Here is a 27,982-nt window from a genome sequence, read left to right as displayed (position 1 = left end):
CATTTGTGATTCATGGGAAAAGGTCAAAATATCATCACTAACAGGAGTTCAGAAGAAGTTAATTCCAACCCTCACCACTGACTTTGAGGAGTTCAAGACTCAGTGAAGGAAGTTAACTACAGATGTGGTGGAAATAACCTCATTGTTCTCTACCCGAGAACTCAATTTGTTTTCTTCTAAGAAGACATCATAACTTGCAATTTTTGCTTCCTTGTATTGTCTGTCTCTGTAATACTGTTTAACATCTGGTGTCCCTGTTTTGTTATCAGCTGCACAGCAGTTGCTCTCTGGTATACCACTGGTATTTCCTCTTTGAATAATCCCTACCTTTGTTGAGCTTACATTCTAATATGGGACTCATTCAATTTCTAGCCAACAAAAAAGAGAGTGAAGAAACCCTGATGGTTTCCTGGGCATCCAGACAAGACATCTTAGGAGAAAGAACCATGCTCTAAAGCAAGGCCTACTCTAGCACCACCTAATAAAGTTTTATAATACCAAACCCTAAAAGATCAAAAAGGGAGTAGAGTTTGGAGGTACAGTCCTTAAAAGGACTTGGGAACAACTTGGTTTTTAAACACATCTACATTTACAAAGTAAAAAACTAAGGCTCCAAAATTAAAAGGTTATCAACAAGTAACTGGACAGCTTATAAAAATGAAAATCAACACTTGTCAAAGAAAAATAAAATCCAGAGTCTCTATCATATATCCAAAAGGACCAGTACATAATTTAAAAATTACCTGAAAGGCAAAAATAAAAATGTGACTCATTATCAAGAAAAAGCAGTCAACAGAAAACAGCCCCAAAAGACATTGGATTTATCTAACAAACACATTAAATATCTCTTTCAAATCTGCTCAAACGCCAAAAAGAAAGTATGTTAAAGGAAAAAAGGAAAAAATAGTTTTAATGAATGAACAGAAGGAAAAACCAACAGAAAAATGGAAACTATTAAAAAAAAAAGAACCAATTGGAAATTCTATAACTGAACAATAACTAAGAAAATTCTTTGGATGGCCTTAACAGAGACTGGAGACAAAAGGATATTCAGTAGGTGAGGGAGGTTCAAGAGGGAAGGGATAGTCTTTGGCTGATTCATGTTGATGTATGGCAGGAACCAACAACATGGTAAAGCAATTGTCCTCCAATTAAAAATAGATAAATTTTTTTAAAAAAGAAGAATATTCAGTGAACCTAACACAAATCAATCTGAAGAAGAGAAAGAAAAATGAATAAATGAAAATGTATACAGACTTAGGGGCCTATAAGACAATTTTAAAGTCTAAGTATGTCCAAATATAAATGGGCTAAACATACAATGCATAGGCAGAAATTATCAATTAATTAAAAAGCAGCATTGGTGGTACAGTGGTGAGCATAGCTGGCTTCCAGAATTAATTAAAAAGCAAAACATAGCCTCATGTATTTTAAATATAACATCAAACACATTAAAAATAAAAAGAAAAGGATAAACCATCCAAACAGCAAGGATGAGAAAGTAGAACAATATTAATAATAGACAAAATAGACAACAAGGTCAAGAGATAAAGAAGATAATTCAGAAAAAAAGAAGTATAATTCATCAGGAAGACATTAAAAATTCTAAATATGCCTGCATCTAATAAACGAGCTTAAAACTTCATGAAGCAAAAATCGACAGAACTAAAGAAAGAAGCAGGCAAATTCTAATTTCAGCTGGAAATTTTAATATCCCTTTTCAGTACTTCATATAACAAATAAATAAAACCAATATGGATCGAAAGAAAATACAGCCCAGGATAAAAACTGCTCAATCATATTATAATTACAAAGGATTTTATATCAATGGGTTATATCACTCTTAAAAGTATTTTGACATCAGTTTACATGAAAAGAATCCTATATGCAAAGGGCCAAATAAATTATGATGAGGGTCATAGATTATATCCATTTTCTATATCAAACTATTAACCTGAAATAACAATTCATTCTATTTGTATGGTGCTATGCCTTTTACAGAATGATGGAAATAAATACACGGGAAAGCAATACGAAAACATGACTGTGAGAGTGTGGGATTAGGGAATGAATGATCCTAGTCCATTCCCTTCCCCAGAACAGACAAGATTTTTACTTAGCAAATTATAGCAAAGCAAATGCTCATGCCAGTAGAGCTTTTAATAAAAGTTCCTTTTTTTTAGTTTACGTTATTAAAAAGAGACAGCTAAGGTACTCTCTCTTCTGTACATATGCCATTCTTCAAACGTTCACTTATTCTAAGAGCAAATTAGATTTTGAATGCTGCTTAACTTCATTAGAGAAAGCAATCATACAACAGTAATAACCAATTAATTTATACCCTAATATTATTTATGCCTGATCCAGACCATGATGAGAGTTTTAAGAATCATGCTATAAAGAACAGGAATGCCAAAGAATGTTCAAACTACTACACAATTGTGCTCATTTCACATGCTACCAAGGTAATGCTCAAAATCCTTCAAGCAGGCTTCAACAGCACATGAACCAAGAACTTCCAGATGTATAAGCTGGATTTAGAAAAAGGCAGAGGAACCAAAGATCAAACTGCCAGCATCCACTGAATCATAAAAAAGGCAAGATAATTCCAGAAAAACATCTGCTTCACTGACTACACTAAAACCTTTGACTTGTGGATCACAACAAACTAGACAATTCTTAGAGATGAGAATACCAGACCACCTTACCTGCATCCTGAGAAACCTGAATGTAGGTCAAGAAGTAACAAGAACAGGACATGGAACAATAGATTGGTTCCAAATTGGGAAAGGAGTATGTCAAGGTTATATACAGTCACCCTGCTTATTTAAATTATATGCAGAGTGCATCATGAGAAATGCTGGGCTGGATGAAGCACAAGCTGGAATCAAGATGGTCAGGAAAAATATCAATAACCTCAGATATGCAGATGACACCACCCTAATGGCAGAAAGCAAAGAGGAACTAAAGAGCCTCTGGATGAAGGTGAAAGAGGAGAGTGAAAAAGTTGGCTTAAAACTCAACATTCAGAAAACTAAGATCATAGCATCCAGTCCCATTGCTTCATGACAAACAGATGGGGAAAAAATGGAAAGAGGGACAGACTTTATTTTCTCGGGTTCCAAAATCACTATGGACAGTGACTGCAGCCACAAAATTAAAAGACGCTTGCTCCTTAGAAGAAAAGCTATGACAAACCTAGACAGCATATTATAAAGCAGAGGCATCATCTTGCCAACAAAGGTCCATCTAGTCCAAGCTATGGTTTCTCCAGTAGTCATGTACAGATGTGAGTTGAACCATAATGAAGGCTGAGCACCAAAGAACTGATGCTTTTGAACTGTGGTGTTGGAGAAGACTCTTGAGAGTCCCTTGGACAGCAAGGAGATCAAACCAGTCAATCTTGAAGGAAATAAACTGTGAATATTCACTGGAAGGAGTGATGAGGAAGCTGAAGCTCCAATACTTTGGCCACCTGATGTGAAGAGCCGACTCACTGGAAAAGACCTGATGCTGGGAAAGATTGAGGGCAGGAAAAGAGGACAGAGGATGAGATGGTTGGATGGCATCATCGACTCAATTGGTAAGAGGCTGAGCAGAGATTGTGAAGGACAGGGAATCTGAAGTGCTGCAATCCATCAGGTCACAAAGAGTCGGACACAACTGAGTGACTGAACAACAACAATGAACAGAAACTAGATATTTGTTAGCTACTAGGAAATAGTTAAACATTTATTTACGCTTAATCTTTTATATATGAATTAATTAAACAAACAAAAAGAAACCTAGAAGGAGCCATTCATTCAAATAAACAAGAATACAGACTTAAGATGATTTTCTGAACATGTGAAAAATACTTGTTGACTTCACTCTTGGTGATTATGCAAAACCATTTCCCTTTCTCTGCTTCCAAAATGCTTATGATAATCTAATATCAAAATTAGTAGTATGTTTCATAAGTTCCTTTAAGAACAGAATACAGACTTTCATTTGTGAGGCTGCCAAGTGGTTAGCACAATGTTGAATTATCCAATTCAACAAATTTAACAAAATTATAGCTATATAAGGCTTCCGTGATAGTTCAGTTGGTAAAGAATCTAACTGCTATGCAAGAGACCCCAGTTTGATTCCTGGGTTGGGAAGATATCCCGGAGAAGGGATAGGCTACCCACTCCAGTATTGTTGGGCTTCCCTTGTGGCTCAGCTGGTAAAGAATCTGCCTGCAATGAGAAAGACCTGGGTTCGATCCCTGGGTTGGGAAGATCTCCTGGAGAAGGGAAATACTACCCACTCCAATAATCTAATATCATAATTAGTTATGTATATGCCTGCTTCATAAGTTCCTTTAAGAACAGAATACAAACTTTCATTTGTGAGGCTGCCAAATGGTTAGCACAATGTTGGAATTATCCAATTCAACAAAATTATAGCTATATAAGACCTATAAAACTTTTAATAAAGAAAGAAAACTTGGTTAGACACTAGTTAATGAGGCCTGAATTTCATCTAAGGATACTTTAGGACACTTTACAGGCTCACAGCACATAAGACAGAAACCACTGGCTTGCAGACTTTGACTTGATCTACAGGACAAACATTAAGAGGCAGTAGTTGTATTCATGCCAAATGTCTGCCTCATACCTTAAAATACATTGGTACTAGTATTACAAAGTACTACAATAACGCATTGTTATTTTAGGAGAGCTGGTTTCCATTGACCTTCCTTGTGAGGATATCTCCTTCTGAATGATTCTATTATAATCTCCCTTAGCAACTCTGTATATTCCCCTTTGTTCTCTAGCTTTCTCCTTTATTCCATATGGATGGATAAATAGTCAGATACACTGGTGATTCATTATCACACTGTACAGAGAGTACTGCTTAAAAGCATGGACACAGATGTCAACAAACCTGGGCAAAAGTCCCAGCTATTTATGAACGATATGGCCAACTCACTTAACTTCTCTAAAGTTCAGTGAATTCATCTACTTAAGAATCTCATAGAATTGTTGCAAAGATAAAATAAGATAATGAATATAAACACATAGCACACAGAACACAGTCCACAAAAACGTTAACTAATTCCACTAGAGCCAAATGGAACTCAGTTCATTCTATTATGAAGCTTTACATATGTCTCCCCTATGTCACTAATCTATGGTTACCTAAAGGACAAAAATGTCGCTTTTCTTCCAATGTTTCTATTTGTTAGTAAAAAGAATACTATATTCCTTACTTCTAATTTTAAAAGTGGATGAGTGCAATGACTCTATTAAATGGAAAAAAAGTTAAAAAATAAGATAACAAGGGTCAAAACAGTTAACAGTTTTATTTTGGCTGATAGAATTCTGAGAGATTTTTATTTTCTTATAATTATGTTTTCCATAGCTAATATATACTTTTTAAAAAAAAAACTTTAAGTAGATGAAACATTCTTAAGTGTAGCTAGAGACATGCTTGGAAAAATCCTAAAATGGACCTTGAGGTCCTAAAACACTTATGGAAAAAAAACTTCTGAAAATCATTCTAACCACAATTTCCCATTTGAGGCTTTATCACTGATTTCTAATGTAAAACTTAAGATTATTTTTACAATAAGACTCAATGCATCTATTTGACAGATCTGGAATAGTTATTCTGTGCCGCCGAGGTTTCCACTGTAGATGGAAGGAGGGAGATAAAATTTTAACAAATCCGAATAACCTTATAACTAGAGAGGAGACTGTTTTATTCCCAAAGAGGACTAAAAAATCTGTCAAGTATTACAGAATCATTTCCCATATGCTCTTTCTTTCTGGTTGGTTCCACATTGAAAGTTTAGTTTAAAATCATTTAAATTAAAAGCAAGTCAGTAGGAGATTTAAAAAAAAAATCCTCATCTCATATCAGCCTTGAGTGGACAGAGTGAACAGCATAATGGAAAATAAGAGTAAAAAAGATTAACTGATGTCTTAAAAGAGAGCCTAGATAGCCAGGATGAACACTTCTTGCTTCACTCAGTAGACAAGAGAGCCATAAAATACCAAGATATGTACAATGAATACATTTTAGAAGGATCAATTTAGCATCAGCTCATATTAGACAGATCTATACTTCCTATTTTTCATATACCTCATCATGGAGAAGGGGGGAAATAAAGAAAACAGAATGAAGCAAAACATGTATGTTAGAAAAGCCCTACAGCTGATTCTATTATACCCAAGTTGGGGGAGAGAGTGGTATGTGAAAATACAACGATATGAAATGTGGGGAAAACAGTCTGCCAAAGAGTCACAAGGGTTCAGCTGAGCTTAGGTGGCATGAATTTGCAGAAGATTTAATAAGCATAGTCTTGGTATTCTCTCCATCAGCACTTACCAATCCAATATCAACAGTACAACAGTGAAACTATTAGCAAAAGCCAAAAACAAACCAGGAACAAAGCAGGCCCTAATACTTGACTAGGTCTCTTGGAGAAAGGTGAATATTCCCCAGAAGTGGACAGACTAGAGAAATATTATGAGCAGGACTTACTGAAAAATTAAATATAAGAAATAAGGGGAAGAGAAATCAATAATGACCCCTAATTTTGGGGTTTGAGCATCAACTGGGTTGATGCTAAAGCCATTTATTTATTAAGATGGGAAAGTAAAAGACGGAACAGATTTGGTGAGGGAAGAGCAAAGTTAGAGAAGGAATCAAGTGTTCTAATTCACGTTTTAGATGTCTGTGATACATCTTAATGGAGAAGTCACAATAATGACAACAGCTGATATTTACTGAATAAGTACCACATATGTATAATATAATTTAGTACTCACAGAAAAATCTTATAAAAGTCCTATTATTAGTGCCACTCGAAGATAAAAGAAATGAAAGCTCTGATGACAGGAAACCTATGTACCATAGAATTAAAACAAAAGTGGATGACCTTGACTCTTTTTTCCACAGTACCAGAGTACTTTCTGCAAAAATATCTATTAAAATTGAACATTAAACTACCTTAATTATAAAAGCATGTTTTGTTAAGCCAATATGTCAAATGAGTAGGACTTCCCTGATGGTTCAGTGGTAAAGAATCTAAGTGCTAATGCAGAGGACATGGGTTCAATCCCTGATCCAGTAAAGATTTCACATGTCAGAGCACCTAAGCCCATGCACCGCAACTACTGAGCCTGTGCTCTCTAGAGCCTGGGAATCAAGCCCTAGAGCCCATGCTCCACAATAAAAGAAGCCACCAAAATGAGAAGCCTGAGGACTACCCCTAGAAAGTAGCTCCTGCTCACCACAACTAGAGAAAAGCACACAGAGCAACAAAGACCCAGAACGGCCAAAAATTAACCAATTTTTAAAAAGAAATGAGTGTATGAGTCTTCAAAAGGAACTTAACTGCTTTTCCAGGAAGGCTCCAATTTTATCCTACAATCTATTACCTATTTACTATGTGTCAGACACTATCCTAGATCTTTTCCATATATTAGCTCATTTAACACTCATAGCACTCTATAAATAACGAACTATTATTATCTTCTTTTTACAACTGAGAATACTAAGTCACAAAGAGGATGGGTAGTTGAGAGGTCTCACTCCAGAGTCCATCCTCTTAATCAATATACTATACTGAATCATATTATGTTCCACAAAAGTTAGATGTGATAAAATATTCCAAAAGAATATAATCTAAAAACAATAAGGATTTTATACATAAAATCATATATTGTTACCAACTTTTCATGATATAAAAACAGAAGCTAAATGTACATCTTGGTAGATAGGGGAAAAAAAAACCATAAGACAACAAGATAAACAAATTCTGCCTTGCTGGGATTATGGAACTTTTCAACTCACAAAAAAAATGCCTCTTCTGATGAGGAAATCTACACCCAAGTAAGTTAAATGACTTGTCACTTTCCTGATTTATGCCACTTTCACAAGTACTCCCTATGTATTTTGACTCCTATTCCATCCACACTTCTCCACGTGGCCAACCCCTTTAACTTAATTGTCACTTTCTCACAGCAAGGGCATTCCCAACTTCCCAATGTGAATAAGGCACATTCCACCATTATTCTCTTTCACAGCATACAGATCTTTTCCTTCATAGTGTTTATCATAATCTAAAAATACTTTACCTGTTTCAAGTAAAATTCTTCATCTCTTGCACAAAACTACCACTCTCAGCAAGATTTTGTGTGTGCACGCGCGCGTGTGTCTGTGTGCACACACGCACACGCTCTAAGTTGCTTCAGTCGCTTCCAACTCTTTGCAAGAGGCTATCTTACTGTATCTTTGGGGCTTCGCTGGTGGCTCAGATGGCAAGGGGGCTTCCCTGGTGGCTCAGACCACGAAGAATCTGCCTGCAGTGTGAGAGACATGGGTTCGATACCTGGGTCTGGAAGATACCCTGGAAAAGGGAACTCTGGTGTTCTTGCCTGGAAAATTCCATAGACAGAGGACCCTGTCCATGGGGTCGCAAGTAGTTGGACATGATTGAGTGGTTATTCTATTATATCTTTAGAGGCTAGCACAGCTCCTGGGACATAACAGATCCTGATTAAATATTTCATTGATAGATACAGATAAATGTGCCATTTTATATCTAATAATTAACTGCTAATGTTTACTAAGTATTTACTATAATCCAGGAACTGTTCCAAATGCTTTATATATATTGTCACATTTACTACTGCCATGTAATCCCATGAGGCATAGATGCTATTGTTATTTTCATTAACAGATTAGAAATTTAAGGCATGGAGAGATTAAGTAATTTGTCTGACGTCACAGCTAGTCAGCAAAAGAGTCAGAATTCAACTTTAAACAGCCTGACTCTAGCTCTTACACTATGGAATAGCTGCTGTGACATACCAGAGTTACTTTTACAATGAGAATCTTTGTAGAAACTGAACGGTACATCCTCTGTGATAATGCATTTTTAACTTGATCAGAAAAAGCATTTCATAAGGGAAGACACAGTTGCACCCACTACTATAAAACTTTCTTCAGATGACAGAAAAACATAATCATAAAAATATGCCAAACATGGGACATTCCCTACACATCTGCCTAATTTAAAACAACATACAAATCAACTTTAAAAGGCAATGGGGAAAGCACCTCGACTTTTCCTTTTTATTCTCACCCTTCTTTTGAAGAGTCCCTGCTTAAGGTAACAACCAAGAACTAAATCCACAACAAACATGTACAAGCTCTCAGGTCAGGTCATCAGATTAATGGAATGTTAAAATAATTTTCATTTTTAAAAACATTTAACTTTGTTTCTGCATATTTTGTGACCAAATGAAATATAAGATTGGAATTAACAACAAAATAGAAGACTTCTTTAACAAATTAAATTTTAATGATCGCGTTAACCTAACACAGAACAATGACCACCCTGTCACAAAAACATGACAAGTCAAGGTCTGTCATATTTCTCCCCAAAAATACAACGTCAAATTCTAGGGTCTCTTCCATAATCATATAGCATGAAGAAACAATGTGCCTATTTCAAATACATGTGGAATGACTTCTATATCAAATAGCAAATAATGACAATGGTTAACACTCAGAGAATACTACAATCAGGCTTACTTTTTAAATGCACTTAGTTTTCCTATAGCAACCTCCATGACACAGGTATTACTATCAGCATTCTACAGACTGGAATTCAGAGTGATTGAGAAATCTGCCTGTACTCATGGTCTTTTGAGTTAGGCCACAGTAGAGCTAAGATTCAACTACTTTATAACTTCCCTCTCTTCTAGAAACTTTCATATGAACTGTCATGTAACTTAATCTCCCACCCTACCCACTAGAGCATTCTGCTAGCTGAAGCTTCAGGACTTCCGCTAAGAACAAAAAATAAAACAAAACCTCTTTACTTTCCAAGGCAGCCCATTCTTAAAATCTACTCCAAATCAACATCTCTATTCCTTCAATAATACCCTAGGTGGCATTATTTCAAGTCCCTGAGCACTATTTGTTCCCTGATACTCTCCATCAACATGTCTTTTAAAACAAGGCAACAGGGCATCTAGAATGAATTAAATATTCAGGTATGGCCCAATCACCTCAAATTAGAGAAAACCTATCTGTATTATCTTAGAAATTTATTAAAGAAGTCCAAACTTTACTATTTTGGGTAGCCATATCACCAATGGTTTTTGCCTCATTTACATTCAAGAATAATCATTCTTCAATATACTGTTTAGCAATCTATTCCTTGAATTCTTCATATCCAAGTACAGGTAATTATTCTGGTTCAGTTCAGTTCAGTCGCTCAGTCATGTCTGACTATTTGCGACCCCATGAATCACAGCACGCCAGGCTTCCCTGTCCATCACCAACTCTCGGAGTTCACTCAGACTCACGTCCATCGAGTCCGTGATGCCATCCAGCCATCTCATCCTCTGTCGTCCCCTTCTCCTCCTGCCCCCAATCCCTCCCAGCATCAGAGTCTTTTCCAATGAGTCAACTCTTCTCATGAGGTGTCCAAAGTACTGGAACTTCAGCTTTAGCATCATTCCTTCCAAAGAAATCCCAGGGTTGATCTCCTTCAGAATGGACTGGTTGGATCTCCTTGCAGTCCAAGGGAGTCTCAAGAGTCTTCTCCAACACCACAGTTCAGAAGCATCAATTCTTTGGTGCTCAGCCTTCTTCACAGTCCATCTCTCACATCCATACGTGACCACAGGAAAAACCATAGTCTTGACTAGACAGACCTTAGTCAGCAAAGTAATGTCTCTGCTTTTGAATATACTATCTAGGTTGGTCATAACTTTTCTTCCAAGGAGTAATTAAATTTCATTTATTCTACTTGGCTAATTATCTCCCCAGTTGATGATTTCTGGGGTTTGGCTCATCTTCTAAAATCACCCTCATACTCCAGTTTTAACTCATCTACGAAGTAATTCAACCTGTCACCACTGCCTCAATATAAGTCATTAATAAAATGTTTAATAGGACAGGAAAGAATTCTAAAAACTGTCCTTGGGGATCTGTGTCCAAGTAACCATTTATGCCTACAACAGTTATTAACTTAGTTTTAAAGCTCTCTACCCATATGCTTATTCATTGATATTTCTCCACATATTCACAAGTATGTCAGATTTTTCAAATATCTTCTAGATATATACTACATCTATTGCACTATCTTGATCTACAAATTCAGTAAGTCTGTCAGTGAGACAAGGAATGAAAGAAAAAGACAGAGGTTACTCTGTTATGACTTATTCCTAGAGAAACCTAAGCTAGCACACAGTTTTTCTCAGTGCTCCATCAAGGAGAATAAAGGACTGTAAGTTAAAAAAATAATTTGACCCTTATAGTTTAACTATAAAAAAAGAAAAGAGAAGTCCTATATTCAAGTGATGAAAAAAGAAATTATTACATTACTGTTCCTCATATATAAAAAGTGTCTGAAATGTCTGCAAACATTTATAAGTATTTCTAGTGCTATCATTTTGCCCTGCAAAGGCAAATTTTACATTTTCTTTCAAATATTAAAATGCCTTTGTTGGGTTTTTCATATTAAATGTCAGTTAATTAGGCAGAGATGTTATGAATCTGAACATAATAAAAACACAGTAGTTCTGAAAGAATATTAACTGCTAAGCAGATCATGTGTGAAGCCAACCTGGCCTTATTCTAAATCCCAATGTTTTAGAGCTGTAAAAGAGCTGGTATTTAGAGTATAATTATCTTCTTTCATAGATGAAGACACTGATGCACTGAAGAGATGAAATGATGAAACTCATAATGCTAATTTTCTGGCATGGTTGGACACAAAAATAAGATTCACTCTAGGGCCACTGACAAATGTTTCACAAAACCATGTCATCAAAACAAATAATAAAAAGAACAAAACAAATTCTTACCAACTGGACTTCACCAAAAGCACCTCTTCCGATAACTTTTACAACATCGTAGTCTTCTGCCTTCATCTGTAAACCTCTAATCTTTTTCACAATTTTCTCATCTACAATAAAAAGATCAGCATAATATCAATCACCATATTTATAAACAACATTTTAAAATAATTACCATGTTGGTAAACAAATTTGTATTTCAAAGACTGGATTTAGTTTTCAGCTAAAACTATCAGCTTTTAAATGCTGTTGTTAAAAATCTAAAGACACATAAACTTTACGTCAAAGGATGAAAACTCTATGGCTTAACACGTATAAGACCATCAAAAAAGCAGTATTTAAGCAATGCTGTTTCTAAGTCTATTGTGTAGCAAGTTAGATGACAGCTGAAACTGTGATGACCCAAGCAATCCTGGAGTACACTCTAAATCATGGCAGAAAGTTGCTATGAAGTTATACAAGGTTAGTCTTCATAATGAATTCCGGTAACCTATTTCTTTGAAAAACATTAATTACATACTGTAGATGTGATAGCTATATGTAAGTTTTCAATTAGGAAAATAGCCCAGACTCTGATAATTCCAAATTTAAAAGCTTACTGTATTCACATAAAGTGTACACAATTATTTTGAGAATTTCTAATTCTCAGAATTCAATTCATTCACAACTTCACTGCAACATCAATACTGGTAAATATTAAAAGTTATTAAAAGTTACCACATTTATGGCAATAATTGTTATCACATTATCTTTGACTAGACTGAAATGTCTACATTTATACAAACATAAAGCTCATTAAGTCTTCTGGGTAACGTAAAGCTAAGTCTTCAGTTTAGTTCAGTCTCAGTCATGTCTGACTGCAACCCCATGGATTACAGCACACCAGGCTTCCCTGTCCTTCAAAAATTCCTGGAGCTTGCTCAAACTCATGACCACTGAGTCAGTGATGCCATCAACCATCTCATTCTCTGTCATCCTCTTCTCCTCCTGCCTTCAGTCTTTCACAGCATCAGGGTCTTTTCCAATGAGTCAGTTCTTCGCATCAGGTGGCCAAAGGATTGGACCTTCAGCTTCAACATCAGTCCTTCCAATGAATATTCAGGACTGATTTCCTTTGGGATTGACTGGCTGGATCTCCTTGCTGTCCAAGGGACTTTCAAGAGTCTTCTTCAACACCACAGTTCAAAAGCATCAATTCTTCAGTGCTCAGCTTTCTTTGTGGCCTCTCACATCCATACATGACAACTGGAAAACCATAGCTTGGACTAGATAAACCATTCTTGCAAAGTAATGTCTCTGCTTTTTAATATGCTATCTAGGTTGGTCATAGCTTTTCTTCCAAGGAGCAACCATCTTTTAATTTTATGGCTGCAGTCACCATCTGCAGAGATTTTGGAGCCCAAGAAAATAAAGTCTGTCCCTCTTTCCATTGTTTTCCCATCTATTTGCCATGAAGTGATGGGACCAGATGCCAGGATCTTAGTTTTCTGAATGTTGAGCTTTTAAGCCAACTTTTTCACTCTCCTCTTTCACTTTCATCAAGAGGCTCTTTAGTTCTTCTTCACTTTCTGCCATAACGGTGGTATCATCTGCATATCTGAGGTTACTGATATTTCTCCCGGGCAATCTTGATTCCAGCTTGTGCTTCCTCTAGCCCAGCATTTCTCATGATGTACTCTGCATATAAGTTAAATAAGTAGAGTGACAATATACAGCCTTGACGTACTCCTTTTCCTATTTGGAACCAGTCTGTTGTTCCATGTCCAGTTCTAACTGTTGCTTCCTGACCTGTATACAGGTTTCTCAGGAGGCAGGTCAGGTGGTCTGGTATTCCCATCTCTTAAATAGCCTTAATTTATATAAAATTTTGAACTTTATCTATTTCACATACTTTAATTGGTTTTCCAATTTTGGTTTGAAAATAATAAATATTAGTATTTAAATACATCAAATTGCAAACTAAAAATATTTGTTTAATAATTTAAAAGTTTGTGGACTGTAATGATATTAAACATAAATCTCTCATCAAAAGTAGAGTTATGTGATCACATATGAAGTTTACACATACTTACATCTATTTAAGAAATTATCTATATTTTTGTTTTTCCTCAAAGCTGGAAAATCCAAATCAAGGACCAAAGAATTTAAGCCATCCTGTTTAACAAAAAATAAACAGAGGAAAGAAAAGTTATTACAATTTTCAAGCATTCAAGACAAAAAGCCTTTAAATTTTACTGTGTTACTCTCACTATTAATAAATGTCAATCCACTTTGATATGAAATTTCCCAGTCCAATAGCTTTAAATAGTTTCCTAACTTCTGCCAGAGAATATTAGGGTTGATCCTATCATATTTTCCACTGTACTTTTAGCCAATAGAAAAAGGCCATTTTAAAATGTGCATCCACTATTATTTCTTGTGAGTCAGATGTTTTTTCTCTCTTCGAATGTCTGGTAAAGTTCTACAAAGCTTTTGACTTTAAGAAATATACCTAGAATAAGTTTTAGTTCCCATTCATTCAACAAGCATTAATTGTGTGCCTAGTACATGGAAAGAACAGAAAATCTAAAAATAAGTGAGACACTAACTATCCTTACCCTCAGGAAAGTGAAGTTCAAAACTAAATTTCCCTTAAAAACATGAAAACAGGATGAGGCATATTCAGGTTTCTATTTTTTTAAGTTTTCTGTATTTTCTAGACTTTCTTTAAGCATGTATTAAATTTATAAGCAAAATAGGAAAAAGTACATATATGTATTTTGGTGGCAGTGAAAAAAACTAATAAGAAACAAACCAAGTCTCAAATTACTCAAGGGAGGGAATATGCTTATGAAGGTGAAACAGTATTTCTAAAACACCAGTGCACATATTGCTTCATCTGGGAGTAACTCTGAGGAAGGCAGAAAAAGACATATTCTCATTTAAAAAGAAACAAAATTTAGAAAGATTAAGCCACTTTGGCATGCCCAAGGCCTTGCTATTAGAAAATGATGCAGCAAAATACTCCCTAAGTTTTTAAGGTTCAATATACTTAAAATCATCTCCCTCATCTCAACCACCAGTGGAAGCTTGCAAGGGTAAAGAAGGAAGCTAAAGGATTGCAGGAAACGAAACAGTAATAAAGAGAGATTTTAAGGATCTGGGTAGGAAGAAAATGTGGGGACAATCACATGCAAAACTTAGAAAGGAAACTTGGATTTTTACTTTACTTATTTTAGAAAAACTGCACATATGTTTATTTATAAGTAATATTTCATATTTTCAATTTCTGTTAAGAAACATGAAAACACTTTGTGAAAATATTCTATAGAGAATGGTGTAGAGGTGTTAACAGTAAGCTATAAATATTTTTAATCACAATGAACGTTATCTACACCCCACTGATATCATTAATGCAGATACACTGAAACGAGTGATTCTCTTCAACTCAAAGAAAAAAATTCATTAAAAATTAATATACAACTTCCAGTCAAGTTGAGACTTACATTCACATTTTGACACCCTTCCTCCATCCTCATCCCACAAATTCCCTCTCAAGGATAGCTGAACTACTTTTCATACTAGCATTTTAGCATACTAGGCTATTTATAAGTACCAAAACATCAATATATCTTTGTTGGTATAATTTTGATATTTTAGTAAGTTTAAAATACAAAATCTGAATCACATATTTTTAGATATATCCAGATTTATACTCTGTGTTAACATTTCAAATCAAAAAGGGTACATTCATTTGAAAGGTTCTCTACTATAGGACCTCCATAAATCTCCACAAAGAAGAAAACATTTAAATTGACAGGCAGAAGCTTCTATTAATAAGAGTATTCTCCTCTAGTTCAGACTTTCCCAAGAAACATCATTTGTACACTTCATACTGTCTCCATGTCCATATAATGAAGACAAAGAAAGCTTTCTTTGAAACAAAACTACAGCTTGACATCAGTAAAAGGACTGAATCCTTGCTTACTTTACAGCCTCCCCAAAAGTCATCACAGAGAGATGGAGTTCCATAAAGAATAAATAAACAGAAAAAAAACTAGAAATAGTTTATAAATATTTCCCCATAATATCTTCCACTAGTGTAGAGACAGAGCTTTTTCAGCAGTTGGAATACTTGAGCAGTGGCTCAACTCAATGGTAATACTATTTTGTTTTTGTAAACCATATTTTAAAGATCATATACTATTTCATTTGTACATTAAGGGTTTTTTTTGGGTAGCATTTATTTTTGAATAATACTAATAAGTTAATTTGCTAATAATTTACATCAGAAGATAATGCAGAGGTAAATATGTTTACATTTATACTTCTATATTTATAAATTTCTACACTTGAAACTTATTCTATTTAGTACTATTTTTAAAAAACAAATACTGAATTATTAAAAGATACCAGTATTTTCAGTATACGAAACTGACGCTGAGATCAAGTTGCTGGATTAGCTCAAGACTTGATTAAAACCCTATTTCTATGACCATCCTCATTAAGCAGTTTCATATAAACCTTAGGAGGTAATTTTTTTTATTTCAACACTAATTCTTAGAAAGTGATACTAAAACTGAGATAAAGAAACTTTAAAATATAAAACATATTAAGGAAAAGCCTACAACCAAAACTTCAAAGCAATGAAGAAAATTAACACTATTTGTCTCTTTCCCTACTTTCAAATGCACAGAAATGATAGGAGAGATTTAAAAGTTATAGCCCCACTGAAAGGGAAAAAAAAAAACACCATCACCACAAAATATTCAAGAATAAGAAGGAAAAATGCCAAGCAATGAGTAGAAGCTAAAGTTGCAAAGATCTACTGGATTTCAGTGCTGAGAGCAGTAAGACCAAAGACTGAAAATTAAAAGAAGCTAATGGACAAAATGTTTCCCCAAGATCGATTACTGGGAAAACAGTAGCTGCAGTGAAAAACCCCAGCTCCAGCTCCTAAAAGACATTAAAAAAAAAAAATCTTACTGCCTAACTTTTATATGAAACTGCATAAGGAGGAAGTTCAGACACAGATTTCAAATAAATCTTAAACTAAGCCCTCAGAGCTTGCCCACTTCCCAGATCTCCCACATTTCTAATATCTTTAGTTATAAATATGGGAATCAGCTCCAGTACTGACTTAAATTGTCTGCATGCAGAAAGTTAGCAACAGAAGGAGGCAAGAGAGAAAAGTGATTTATCTTATTGTCTTTCTGAATAAATAGATACAAGTCAACATCCAATCTTTCTCATTACAATTATTATGGCAGAAAAAAATACATGTATAGAACGACCTATTTTCCTAACTTTTCCTGAACACAAATAATAGAATGGGAAAGACTAGAGATCTCTTCAAGAAAATTAGAGATACCAAGGGAACATTTCATGTGAAGATGGGCACAATAAAGGACAGAAACAGTAAAGACATAACAAAAGCAGACGAGATTAAGAAGTGGCAAGAATACACAGAAGAACTGTACAAAAAAGATCTTAATGACCTAGATAACCACAATGGTGTGGTCACTCACCTAGAGCCAGACATCCTGGAGTATGAAGTCAAGTGGGCCTTAGGAAGCATTACTACAAACAAAAACAGTGGAGGTGATGGAATTCTAGCTGAGCTACTTAAAATCCTAACAGATGATGCTGTTTATGTGCTGCACTCAATATGTCAATAAATTTGGAAAACTCAGCAGTGGCCATAGGACTAGAAAAGGTCAGTTTTCATTTCAATCCCAAGGAAAAGCAATGCCAAAGAATGTTCAAACTACTGCACAATTGCACTCATCTCACATTCTAGCAAGGTAATGCTCCAAATCCCTCAAGCTAAGCTTCAACAGTACATGAACTGAGAACTTCTAGATGTACAAGTTGAAACCAGAGATCAAATTGCCAACACCCACTGGATCATAGAAAAAGCAAGGGAATTCCAGAAAAACATCTACTTCTCCTTCACTGACTACGCTGAAGCCTTTGACTGTGTGGATCACAATAAACTGTGGAAAACTCTGAAAGAGATGGGGGAATACCAGACCACCTGACCTGCCTCCTGAGAAACCTGTATGTAGGTCAAGAAGCAACAGTTAGAATCAGACATGGAACAACGGACGGGTTCCAAATTGGGAAAGGAGTATGATAAGGCTACATATTGTCACCCTGCTTATTTAACTTTTATGCAGAGTATGCCGGGCTGGATGAAGCACAAGCTGGAATCAAGACTGCCGGGAGAAATATCAATAACCTCAGATATGCAGATGACACCATCCTTACTGCAGAAAGCAAAGAGGAACTAAAGAGCCTCTTGATGAAAGGGAAAGAGGAGAGTGAAAAAGTTGGCTTAAAACTCAACATTCAAAAAACTAAGGTCATGGCATCAGGTCCCATCACTTCATGGCAAATAGATGGGGAAACAATGCAAACAGTGAGAGACTTTATTTTCCTGGGCTCCAAAATCACTGTGGACAGTGACTGCTGCCATGAAATTAAAAGATGCTTGCTCCTTAGAAGGAAGGCTATGACAAACCTAGATAGCATAATTAAAAAGCAGAGACATCACTTGACTGACAAAGGTCTGTATAGTCAAAGCTGTGGTTTTTCCAGCAGTCATGTACAGATCTGAGAGCTGGACCGTAAAGAAGGCTGAGTGACCAAAAACTGATGCTTTCAAACTATGGTGCTGGAGTAGACTCTTGAGGGTCCCCTGGACAGCAAGGAGATCAATCCTAAAGGAAATCAACCCTGAATATTCACTGGAAGGACTGATGAGGAAGCTAAGCTCCAATACTTTGGCCACCCGATGCCAAGAGCTGACTCACTGGTAAAGACACTGATGCTGGGAAAGATTGAGGGCAGGAGAAAGAGGCAACAGAGGGTGAGATGGTTGGATGGCACCACTGATTCAATGGGCATGAGTTTGAGCAAACTCCAGGAGATGATGAAGGACAGAGTTAGTCTGGTGTGCTTCTGTCCATGGAGTCACAGAGAGTCAGACACGACTGAGTGACTGGACAACAGCAAGCAGGAATAAGAATCTCTTGTCAATCAATTTAGACACACTAGTATCACTGGTTTAAAAAGAAAACGAAAATTACTTAAAAATACTGAACATAAAATCATCCTTAACTGGAACGCACAAACAGCCATAATTTCTCCTACACTCAGTGGGGGGCTTCCCTCATAGCTCAGTTGGTAAAGAATCTGCCTGCAATGCAGGTGACCCGGGTTCGATTCCTGGATCAGGAAGATCCCCTGGAGAAGGAAATGGCAACCCACTCCAGTATTCTTGCCTGGAGAATCCTATAGACAGAGGAGCCTGGCAGGCTACAGTCCATGAGACTGCAAGAGTTGGACACGACTTAGTGACTAAACCACACCACCACATTCAATGGGAGAAGTTAATGAAACAAACACATATCCGAACTTTATCCTGAGAACCATTTTCCATGGCCAATACCTCTATCTACTTCTACCCCGAGACCCAGAATTATATATGCAAGGACCCACCAAATATCCAATAGACCTCAGAAATCTCCCAAGTTGAGTAAATGTACTCAATGGGAATAAGATGATCCACTGAAGTCCAAGAAGAAAATGTTACAATTTTGCATATTTAACCTTAAAATGTTTTTAATAAGGGGGTTTTCAGCAACATCTCATTCTTGTTAACTTTCATTGAATTGTGACATACTACAGCTTACATGTACCCAGATTTTTTTTTTTTTTTTTAATTTACTGGTAGAAAGGTTACCAAGCAGATTAAAAACCATTCCACTTTGGGGTGGAATGATATGCCGAAGTCAAATTGTACAATTTAATTATGTACAATTTATTGTATATCAATTACACCTTAATAAAACTTTTTAAAATGACTATAATGGATATAATTATAGATTTAAGATAATACCAAAATGCAATTTGTACAAACTGGAAAAAAAAATGGCAGTTTAATAACTCACCTACTCCTTATATAAGCTCTTACTGCCCAAATTATGACGCTAAAAACAATGCAGGCTAATCATATCACCACCCACAAAGTTAAAAATTATCTAAAGGCTATTTGAAATATGGTGCTACATCCATAATCATTAATGATGAATAATACATACTGCTATCATCTGAATTTCTGTAACACAAATTATCCCAAATGCAAGTGGAAAATAAGGAAATAATTCAAATACTAAGTAAAATATGTGATTTTTTTCCAGGTTGGTAATGTTTTTAAATGATAAGCAAGCTTTCTCAAATTAAAACCGAAAGCCTTAGCAATATAGGATGACATTAAGAAAAAAGCCAAAAAAATCATGTACAAATGCCTTACTGAAGTACGAATAAATAGCAGCTTCAAAAACTCTTACACTCATGACATTAAGCTATCTAGTAAGTTTACAAGTGCAGATGAAAAAGCTGAGAAGACATAAATCTCAAAGAAAAAAGCTCAAGCCTCAGGGTTTTAGGCTGCAGATACTCAAATATCTGTGACTGTTGATTATTGCTATTTGAAATATTTTTGGTGGCATTTTAATTAAAATTTGTATAGGTTCTACACAGTCTGTTCCTACTCTATTATTCTAATAAGCCTTGTTAGTTAAGGTACATGGTTTCTGCAGAACACAAAGCTTTTCAAGAATTCATATTTCCATGTTAATGACAAAAGCAAAGCCACCCCAATTTAAAACCTAAACAACAGGAACATGAAAAAAAATCTCTATAATTACTTGCATAATATTTACCTGTGTTCTACCCAGCACTTAACCAATTTTCATTAAACTTAATGATAAATGTTTGAAAGTCTCCTGTATTTAGTTTTAGTTTTTAAAATTATTATTTTTAACTTTTTTACTAAAATAAAAAATAACTTTGTTAGTTTCTTTCACATCAGAAAAAAGTTGTTTTGTTTTTTTTTTTTAATTCAGACACCACTGGGAAACCCTGGAGTTTTTTAATGGCTGAAATGTATGAAAATATGGTTAAAAAAAAAACAAACTAAAATCTATTTTCTTGAGAGAAAGTGAGAAAAGAAGAAAAACTTTCTGGAAGAAATTCTTGCTATGGAAAGGAGTGTTTTTGAAAAGGATATGTCTGGAAATGGTTCCATCCATATGTGAATTTTACAAATAATAAGATGCTTGGCATATTAAAATTTTTTTTTCAACTTTCACATTTATGTTTTTAAAACTTGCAAACATAATTTTCTGACCCAGTTAAAAATGTTCAGCCATGTGTTTAAATATAAAAATAAATTATTTCTAATTTGTTTTCAACAACTAGCCTCCTATCAATCAGAGAAAACAGAAACTTACTAACCAAATTTCAACAATCAATGAGTAGTGTAACTGGTAGGCAAAACCGGAAAATGAGTATTGTGACTTAATAACTGCAGCCACTAATGCGTTGTGCTTCTTCTATTTGTATCCATATATCTTTGTGAAATTTAAAATATCCTGTCATAGTCCTTAAAAACCCAGTAGCAAAATAAATTGAACTTCAAACCAAATCATCAATTCACTGTACCAACATGAAGCCAAAATTTTTTTAATGCAATTAAACACTTTTAACTTAGAAAACTTTTTGCAGTGTTATAAAATTATCTCACAAATATGTTTACATATTTAGCTTTTACTTTTGAACTCATTTTATGTGTATTTTATAATGTACACAGTATCTTAAAACACGTACACAAATTATAAAGAAAGAATACCTGAAAATATTTCAAAACTATTCTACTGAAGGAACACAAGATTAAAATTTAGAGATGACAAATTCCTTAAATGTCAGGATTTTTCTATTATTCTTAAACATTTTAACATATCCAATACAATTCATATTTTCTCACTCAAAAGTCATCTACTCTGTTTCTAATAAGCAGTGCCATTTTATGTAAGTCTCATTCAGAAATTCTTTTCTTGCTCCCTCACATCAGGTCATTCCGTCTGTATGGCTGATACTACTAGCTTTAAGGTCTCACAGGCGCTCCCTTCTCCGTTCCATTCCCCACTGTTGTTTTGCTCAGATTCTGATTTATTACCTACTAATTAGTTTCCTTGCCTTTAATCATCCACTGCTCCTGCCCCTCTCCAATCTACTACTGAGCAGTCAGTCTTTCTGAAATTTAAATCTGTACCTTTCACACCCTCCTTAAAATTATTTGACAGCTCACAAATGCTTAGAAAAAAGTCTAAAACCTTTTAATTAGCATAAAAAATTCTTTGTCATCTGGGCCCACTAACCTTCTCCAATCTTATTTCCCATTATTCTACTACTTTTCATTCTTATTTGCTCTAGATTTGTACTGTCCAATGTAGAAGCCACTGGCTATGCATGGCCATTGAGCACTTGAAATGTGATAGCCTAAATTCAGATATGCTGTAAATATAAAACACAAACTGGATTTCAAAGACTTAGTACCAAAAAGAGAATGTAAAGTATCTCATTAGTAATTTTTAATATTGATTACATGCTAAAATTATATTTGGGTTATACTGGAATAAATATATTATTAACATTAATTTAATCTTTCTATTTTTAAAATATGGCTACCAGTAAAATTTGGGCTTACCTTATAGCTCAGTTGGGAAAGAATCTGCCTGTAATGCAGGAGACCTAGGTTATATTCCTGGGTTGGGAAGATCCCCTGGAGAAGGAAATGGCAACCCACTCCAGTATTCTTGCCTGGAGAATCTCATGGACAGAGGAGCCTGACAGGCTACAGTCCATGGGGTCGCAAGAACTGGACACAACTTGGTGACTAAACCACCACCACCACTAGTAAAACTTAAATTTTATATTTGGTTCACATTATCTCTATTTGATAACATCACCTAGACCAACAAAATTTTCACACTGATCTTTCTACCCTCATAAGTTTGCTTATATCAGTCTTTCACCACAGAACATTCAAAACTTCCTAATAACTTGTCAACCATGTACCATGACTGAGTGCTAAGCATAAGAAAATGTTCTGCATGATCATCTCTATTTGCCAAATCTTATCTCTGCTTCAAGACCGGTTCAAACGGTACTTATTTCCATGAAGCCTTCTTCCTTGATATGCCAGGATAAAAATTTTCCATCTTCCAAACTTTGACACATCACATGTTCTTCAATGAACACGTCACTTTTTACTTAAAATATTTTTCTATACACTGCTTATCACATCTATTAGCTGTAAATTCTTTAAGTACAGAATTTGTCAAACTCATTTGATTCCTCTAATGTTTCTACCATAAAATTTTACATAGATAGAATATGTTCTCAAACATTAAATCAGATATCAGACAAGAGGACTGGTGATACAATTACCTGATATTACATAAGTTACACTTACTAAAGCAAGAAAGCAGGTATGCATGTTAGTATTATTTACACAATTTACACAATTCAATTATTGAACTGCATATAGATATGCAGTTCAATTATTGAACTTCTTTTTATGACCAATTTCTTTTACCTTCCTACTCTAGTTGAAACCTTTTTTGTTCCCTTGATGACACTACCTACCATAACAACCTTCCCAAATAGTAGAAGCCTGGAGGTGGGATAAGTGTCCTCTTTGCTCCAAGCAGTCAATCTTACATCACTCTTCCTCTTTCTGCAAACTCTGAGCTTTGAACCACATCATCAGCCACCCACCACCCCTTCTTTTGAGCATCCCTGCCCACTATCACTAACCCTCAGTCTCTAAAGATTTTAGCTCCTTGCTGACTATCAGACTCTCTAACACTCTCTAATCCTGTCAAAATTCTTGGTGATGTCATTATACTACTAGATATCCTAACACCTATTGAGTCCTATGGTCTCCTTAACCTAATCATTATCAGTAACTGCAACATCTCATAATTTCAACTTTAAACATCCTACTCAAGACTGAAGCGACTTAGCAGCAGCAGTACTCAATGACTACCAGTTTTTTCTAATACTTCAACAACCTTGTGACTCAAGAGGGACCTTCAATTCAGATCCTATCACTTTCCACTGTCTTTCATCCTCCCCAGTCTTATCCCATCACTCTCACTTAGAACCTCCAAGGACTTCCATCTCATTGAGATGAAAGCACAGATTCCCTGCTATAAGCTATGAGGCTCTTTATAATCATACTTCACCCACTTAATTGGTTAACTCTCAAGCCTCACCTCCTATTACTTCCATTCTTATTCATTCTACTCCAGCCAGACTGGCCTTCTGAAGGTTTCTAAAATTACAGCAGGGGCCCCGCATAAGGAAGAAGTGGAAACAGAGCAGGGAGGCAGTTCAGCAGCTGTCAGGGCCTTCACAAGAAGGCACACCTAAGCAACATCACAGTTCTGTGGAGGTGATGAGCTGGCTACATACAAAAGAAAGAGCAAACTAATAACTATATAGTAATAGGAGCCAGCTTTTAATTTTGGGAGAAGAGGTGCAAATATGGAACGGGGGAAGAGTTAGAAAGAAAACATGGTGTTGAGAGAACTGGACGCATCAGTGTAAATTCATGATTTTCAATATATAAAGACATATGAAAATATATATGTTGATGCTTGACCTGCCCACTGCAAAGGTCTGAGTGCAGTAGCCATGAGCAATCTCAACAGCCATGACCCCACCTACCACCCAGAGTCCTGAAACACTCTTCTCCACTAAAAGAAAAAAAAAAAAATTAGGGCTCCTCAAAGAAATCGCTGATCCCAGGACTAGAGCAGGAAAATTTGTAGATGAGCCTATAGAACCTTGTGCCAAAAGTAAAAAGACGCACAGGTGATAAAACTGCATAGATCTATACCTATGCATTGTATTGAGCAAATATCCTGATTTTGTTAATGTACTACAGTTATCTAAGATATAAACATTTGAGGAAATTAGGTGAAGGGTACACAGGACCATTCTGTACTATTTTTGCAACTTCCTGTGAATTTCTAATTACTTCAAGATAAAAGTTTTTTAAAAAAGTTAAGGGAATTCTCTGGCAATCCAACAGGTAGAACTCCATGCTTCCACTGCAGAGAGCTTGGGCTCTCTGGTAGGGAAACTAAGATCCCACATGCCATACAGCATGGCCAAAAAATAGTGTAAACAGATATTAATTAATAGATATATCACTGTATAAGTTTAGATATTAATTCTCTTCCTTACAGTAAAATGCCAACTAATAAAAGGAGGAGGAATATGCAGAAGACAGTTATGCTAACTACTATACTACCACCACCTCTAGAAGGACTACTTGAACCAGAATACCACCCTTTGGCAACCACCATGGTAAAAATTAATTTAGGGGAAAAACATTAGTGATGCTAAAACTAGTAGACCAAAGTGGGAATGAAATGTGATTTTATGTGGTTTCAAAGTATCTCCCCACAAAATACTTATTAATTACATGGACCACAAACTTGATAGACAACATCATTAATCTAGTGGTCAAAGTTAACACTACCGAATGGGATAAAAACTAACTGTATGCCACGAAAAAGGATTCATCAAGAAAACAACATCACTTCTGTGAAACTGCAGCCAAAATATGTATCCTGGGTCAAGTCATCAGGAAACATTAGACAACCCAAATTGAAGGACAGTTTACAAAATGAGTAGCTTATAATCTTCAGTATGTGAACAGAATGAAAAGCAAGAGAGACTGAGGAACTGTTCCAAACTGAGGAGACTGGAGAGACATGAGAGCTGGATCCAATGCACGGGCCTGGATTAGACCCTCTTTCTCTCAAGAACATTATCTGAGCAATTAACAAAACTTGAATGAGGTCTCTGAGCAAAGCATATACAGTTTTGTTCTGTTTTTTAAACTTTGCAGTAGTTTGTTTCCAAATAAAATTTGATTTTTTTAAATCACATCAAGGCATGTTCCTGACTCCTGGCTTTGGATCTGCTATTTCCTTGTGTCTGGAATGCTCACATCCACATTTGCCCATGCCCAGCTCTCCTACTTCCACTGGGTACTTAAAAGGCACCGCTGAAATTATCAACACCCTATATATTCATATCTCCCTCCTATTTTACCTTTCTCCCCTTAACATAAATCAGTACCTTACATACAATTATCTTAAATGTAAACTGATAGCAGGGAGTTTTTATCTATTTTGTTCACTGTTACATTCCAGGCCTAAACCAGGGCTTGACATGTAGTACTAACAGTTGCAAATAAATATTTAGTCAATGACGGAATGTACACAAAGTCCTTGAAACACAAAAGACTTAATAAGATATAATTACAAAATAAGTTCACTTTCACAATCTTAGCAAAGGAATACTAAAACAGGCAAAAAGAACTCCACTGTTAATTTTGATAGTTCTGGGATATCCTTTCAAAAAATATGTCTACAGCATAAATGAATGAAATAATGTCCCTGCTCTAAGGAGCTCAGTGAGCAAACCTATTTCCATCAGAAAGCAAAGCTGTAATACTGCAGTGAGCTAATACAGCAAGAAATTATCTGCTAATAGCATGCATAATGTACAGTATAAACAATCCAAATGCTGACAGATAAGAATTAACTATCAGACGACTGGAAAATACAGCTACATAGAGAAATCAAGTTTTCTCTTAGGAGAAAGACAGACAGTGAACTCATATTCAAGGAAGGTCAATGGTGGGAAGTAAGAGACATATATAAGAAAAGGTCTCTGATATTTTATTATCATATTTCCTTGAAAACTTATCAAGACTATAATTAAGCTAACCACAATGATCTCAATTAGTTTACAGTATTATAAAACATACTAAATCATTTGTATTTAAGAAAAAATACAATCCAAAAATCTACGAAATGATCTTATGGTTTCTATATACAAAGTGGTCAAATCAGTAACATCTCATTTTATAAATGCTTTTATCTCCTATGCCAAGGTAACATAGCTGACCTTCCTTTCTTGAATAATTGTCAAAAAAAATGACAGACAATATTATCTTAAACATATCTGAATCTAAGCCAATACTTCTAAAAATGAAACACATACAAAACTGTATGCACATATAAAACAACATGTGCACGTAACATAAACATGTATTCATAAATATGGTTTGATAATCATTAAATGAGCTACATACATGACCCTCATTCACCTTATAAACAGTGGATGAAATCCAAACATATAAATCCAATTCTAATTTCCAACAGAAACAGTATTACAAATTAGGGTTCTCTACCCAAAACCTATTTCAATCCTTCTCCTTACCAACTGCCAAAAAACAATAATAATAAAATGTAAACACAAAAAAGTAGCTTAACATTACTAAGTATGAAACCAATCATTTAGTATTAAAGCTGTGTCAATATTTTTTGAGGTATTTTATGAATGGGCAGAACTAAATAAAACAAAAGTCAAACTAACAAGTATTGGTATGTTTTACTTCTTCTAACTTAGTATCTGTGTGTGTGTGTGTGTGTGTGTGTGTGTGTGTGTGTGTGTGTGTGTGTGTGTGTGCGCGCGCGCTCAGTCATGTCTATTACGTTAATCTGATCACAAAATCTGGGGAGGTTTTTTTTAAGGGATGTAGCGTTACTACGGAGAAGGCAATGGCACCCCACTCCAGTACTCTTGCCTGGAAAATCTCATGGAAGGAGGAGCCTGGTGGGCTGCAGTCCATGGGGTCACTGAGGGTCGGACACGACTGAGTGACGTCACTTTCACTTTTCACTTTCATGCATTGGAGAAGGAAATCGCAACCCACTCCAGTGTTCTTGCCTAGAGAATCCCAGGGACTGGGGAGCCTGGTGGGCTGCCATCTATAGGGTCGCAGAGTCGGGCACCACTGAAGCGACTCAGCAGCAGCAGCAGCGTTACTACATTGGTGCTACCTTGTGTTTTCACTGACTGCAACCTTCAGGAAATATTAACTATGAGTTTGGCCGTTACCATAAAGTCTTATTTATTATAAAAAAATTTTAAGGTTAAAGTTGGATTTGGAATCAAAAGCACATTTTAAGAAAGAGTCCTGTACTTATTGTGCTCAGTCATATGGTTCAGACTTCGTAACTGGCAACATTACTGTAGTATATGCAACACTGAGAGAGTACTGAGCACGCGCAAGTCACTGATTCCTAGATAAATTCTCAATTCAAAAGGCTGTATAAAGGTCATCATACTGCCAGCATGATTACCGTAAAATATTCCATTTTGTATTCTTAACAATACAAAACAATGTTTTGTATCTTTACACAGTCAACATTCCA

The 27,982-nt window shown here is 35.5% G+C and overlaps 1 protein-coding gene across 1 annotated transcript in view; it reads right to left on the bottom strand.

Annotated features, from left to right (window-relative positions):
* The window catches only part of ROCK2 (Rho associated coiled-coil containing protein kinase 2), a 130,897-nt gene that overhangs the window by 71,437 nt on the left and 31,478 nt on the right, over window positions 1-27,982 (bottom strand). Inside the window, exons 2-3 of the mRNA XM_052647908.1 lie at window positions 13,922-14,003; window positions 11,859-11,959 (exon numbers count right to left, since the gene is read on the bottom strand). Of these exons, the coding sequence (XP_052503868.1) occupies window positions 11,859-11,959; window positions 13,922-14,003 (183 nt within the window). The remainder of the gene's footprint in view (window positions 1-11,858; window positions 11,960-13,921; window positions 14,004-27,982) is intronic.

The sequence above is a fragment of the Budorcas taxicolor genome, chromosome 11 (assembly GCF_023091745.1).
Source record: "Budorcas taxicolor isolate Tak-1 chromosome 11, Takin1.1, whole genome shotgun sequence".
NCBI classification, from domain to species: Eukaryota; Metazoa; Chordata; class Mammalia; order Artiodactyla; family Bovidae; genus Budorcas; species Budorcas taxicolor.
Note: the sequence above shows the minus strand (reverse complement) of the source record. Positions and strands in the feature narration are given on the sequence as shown.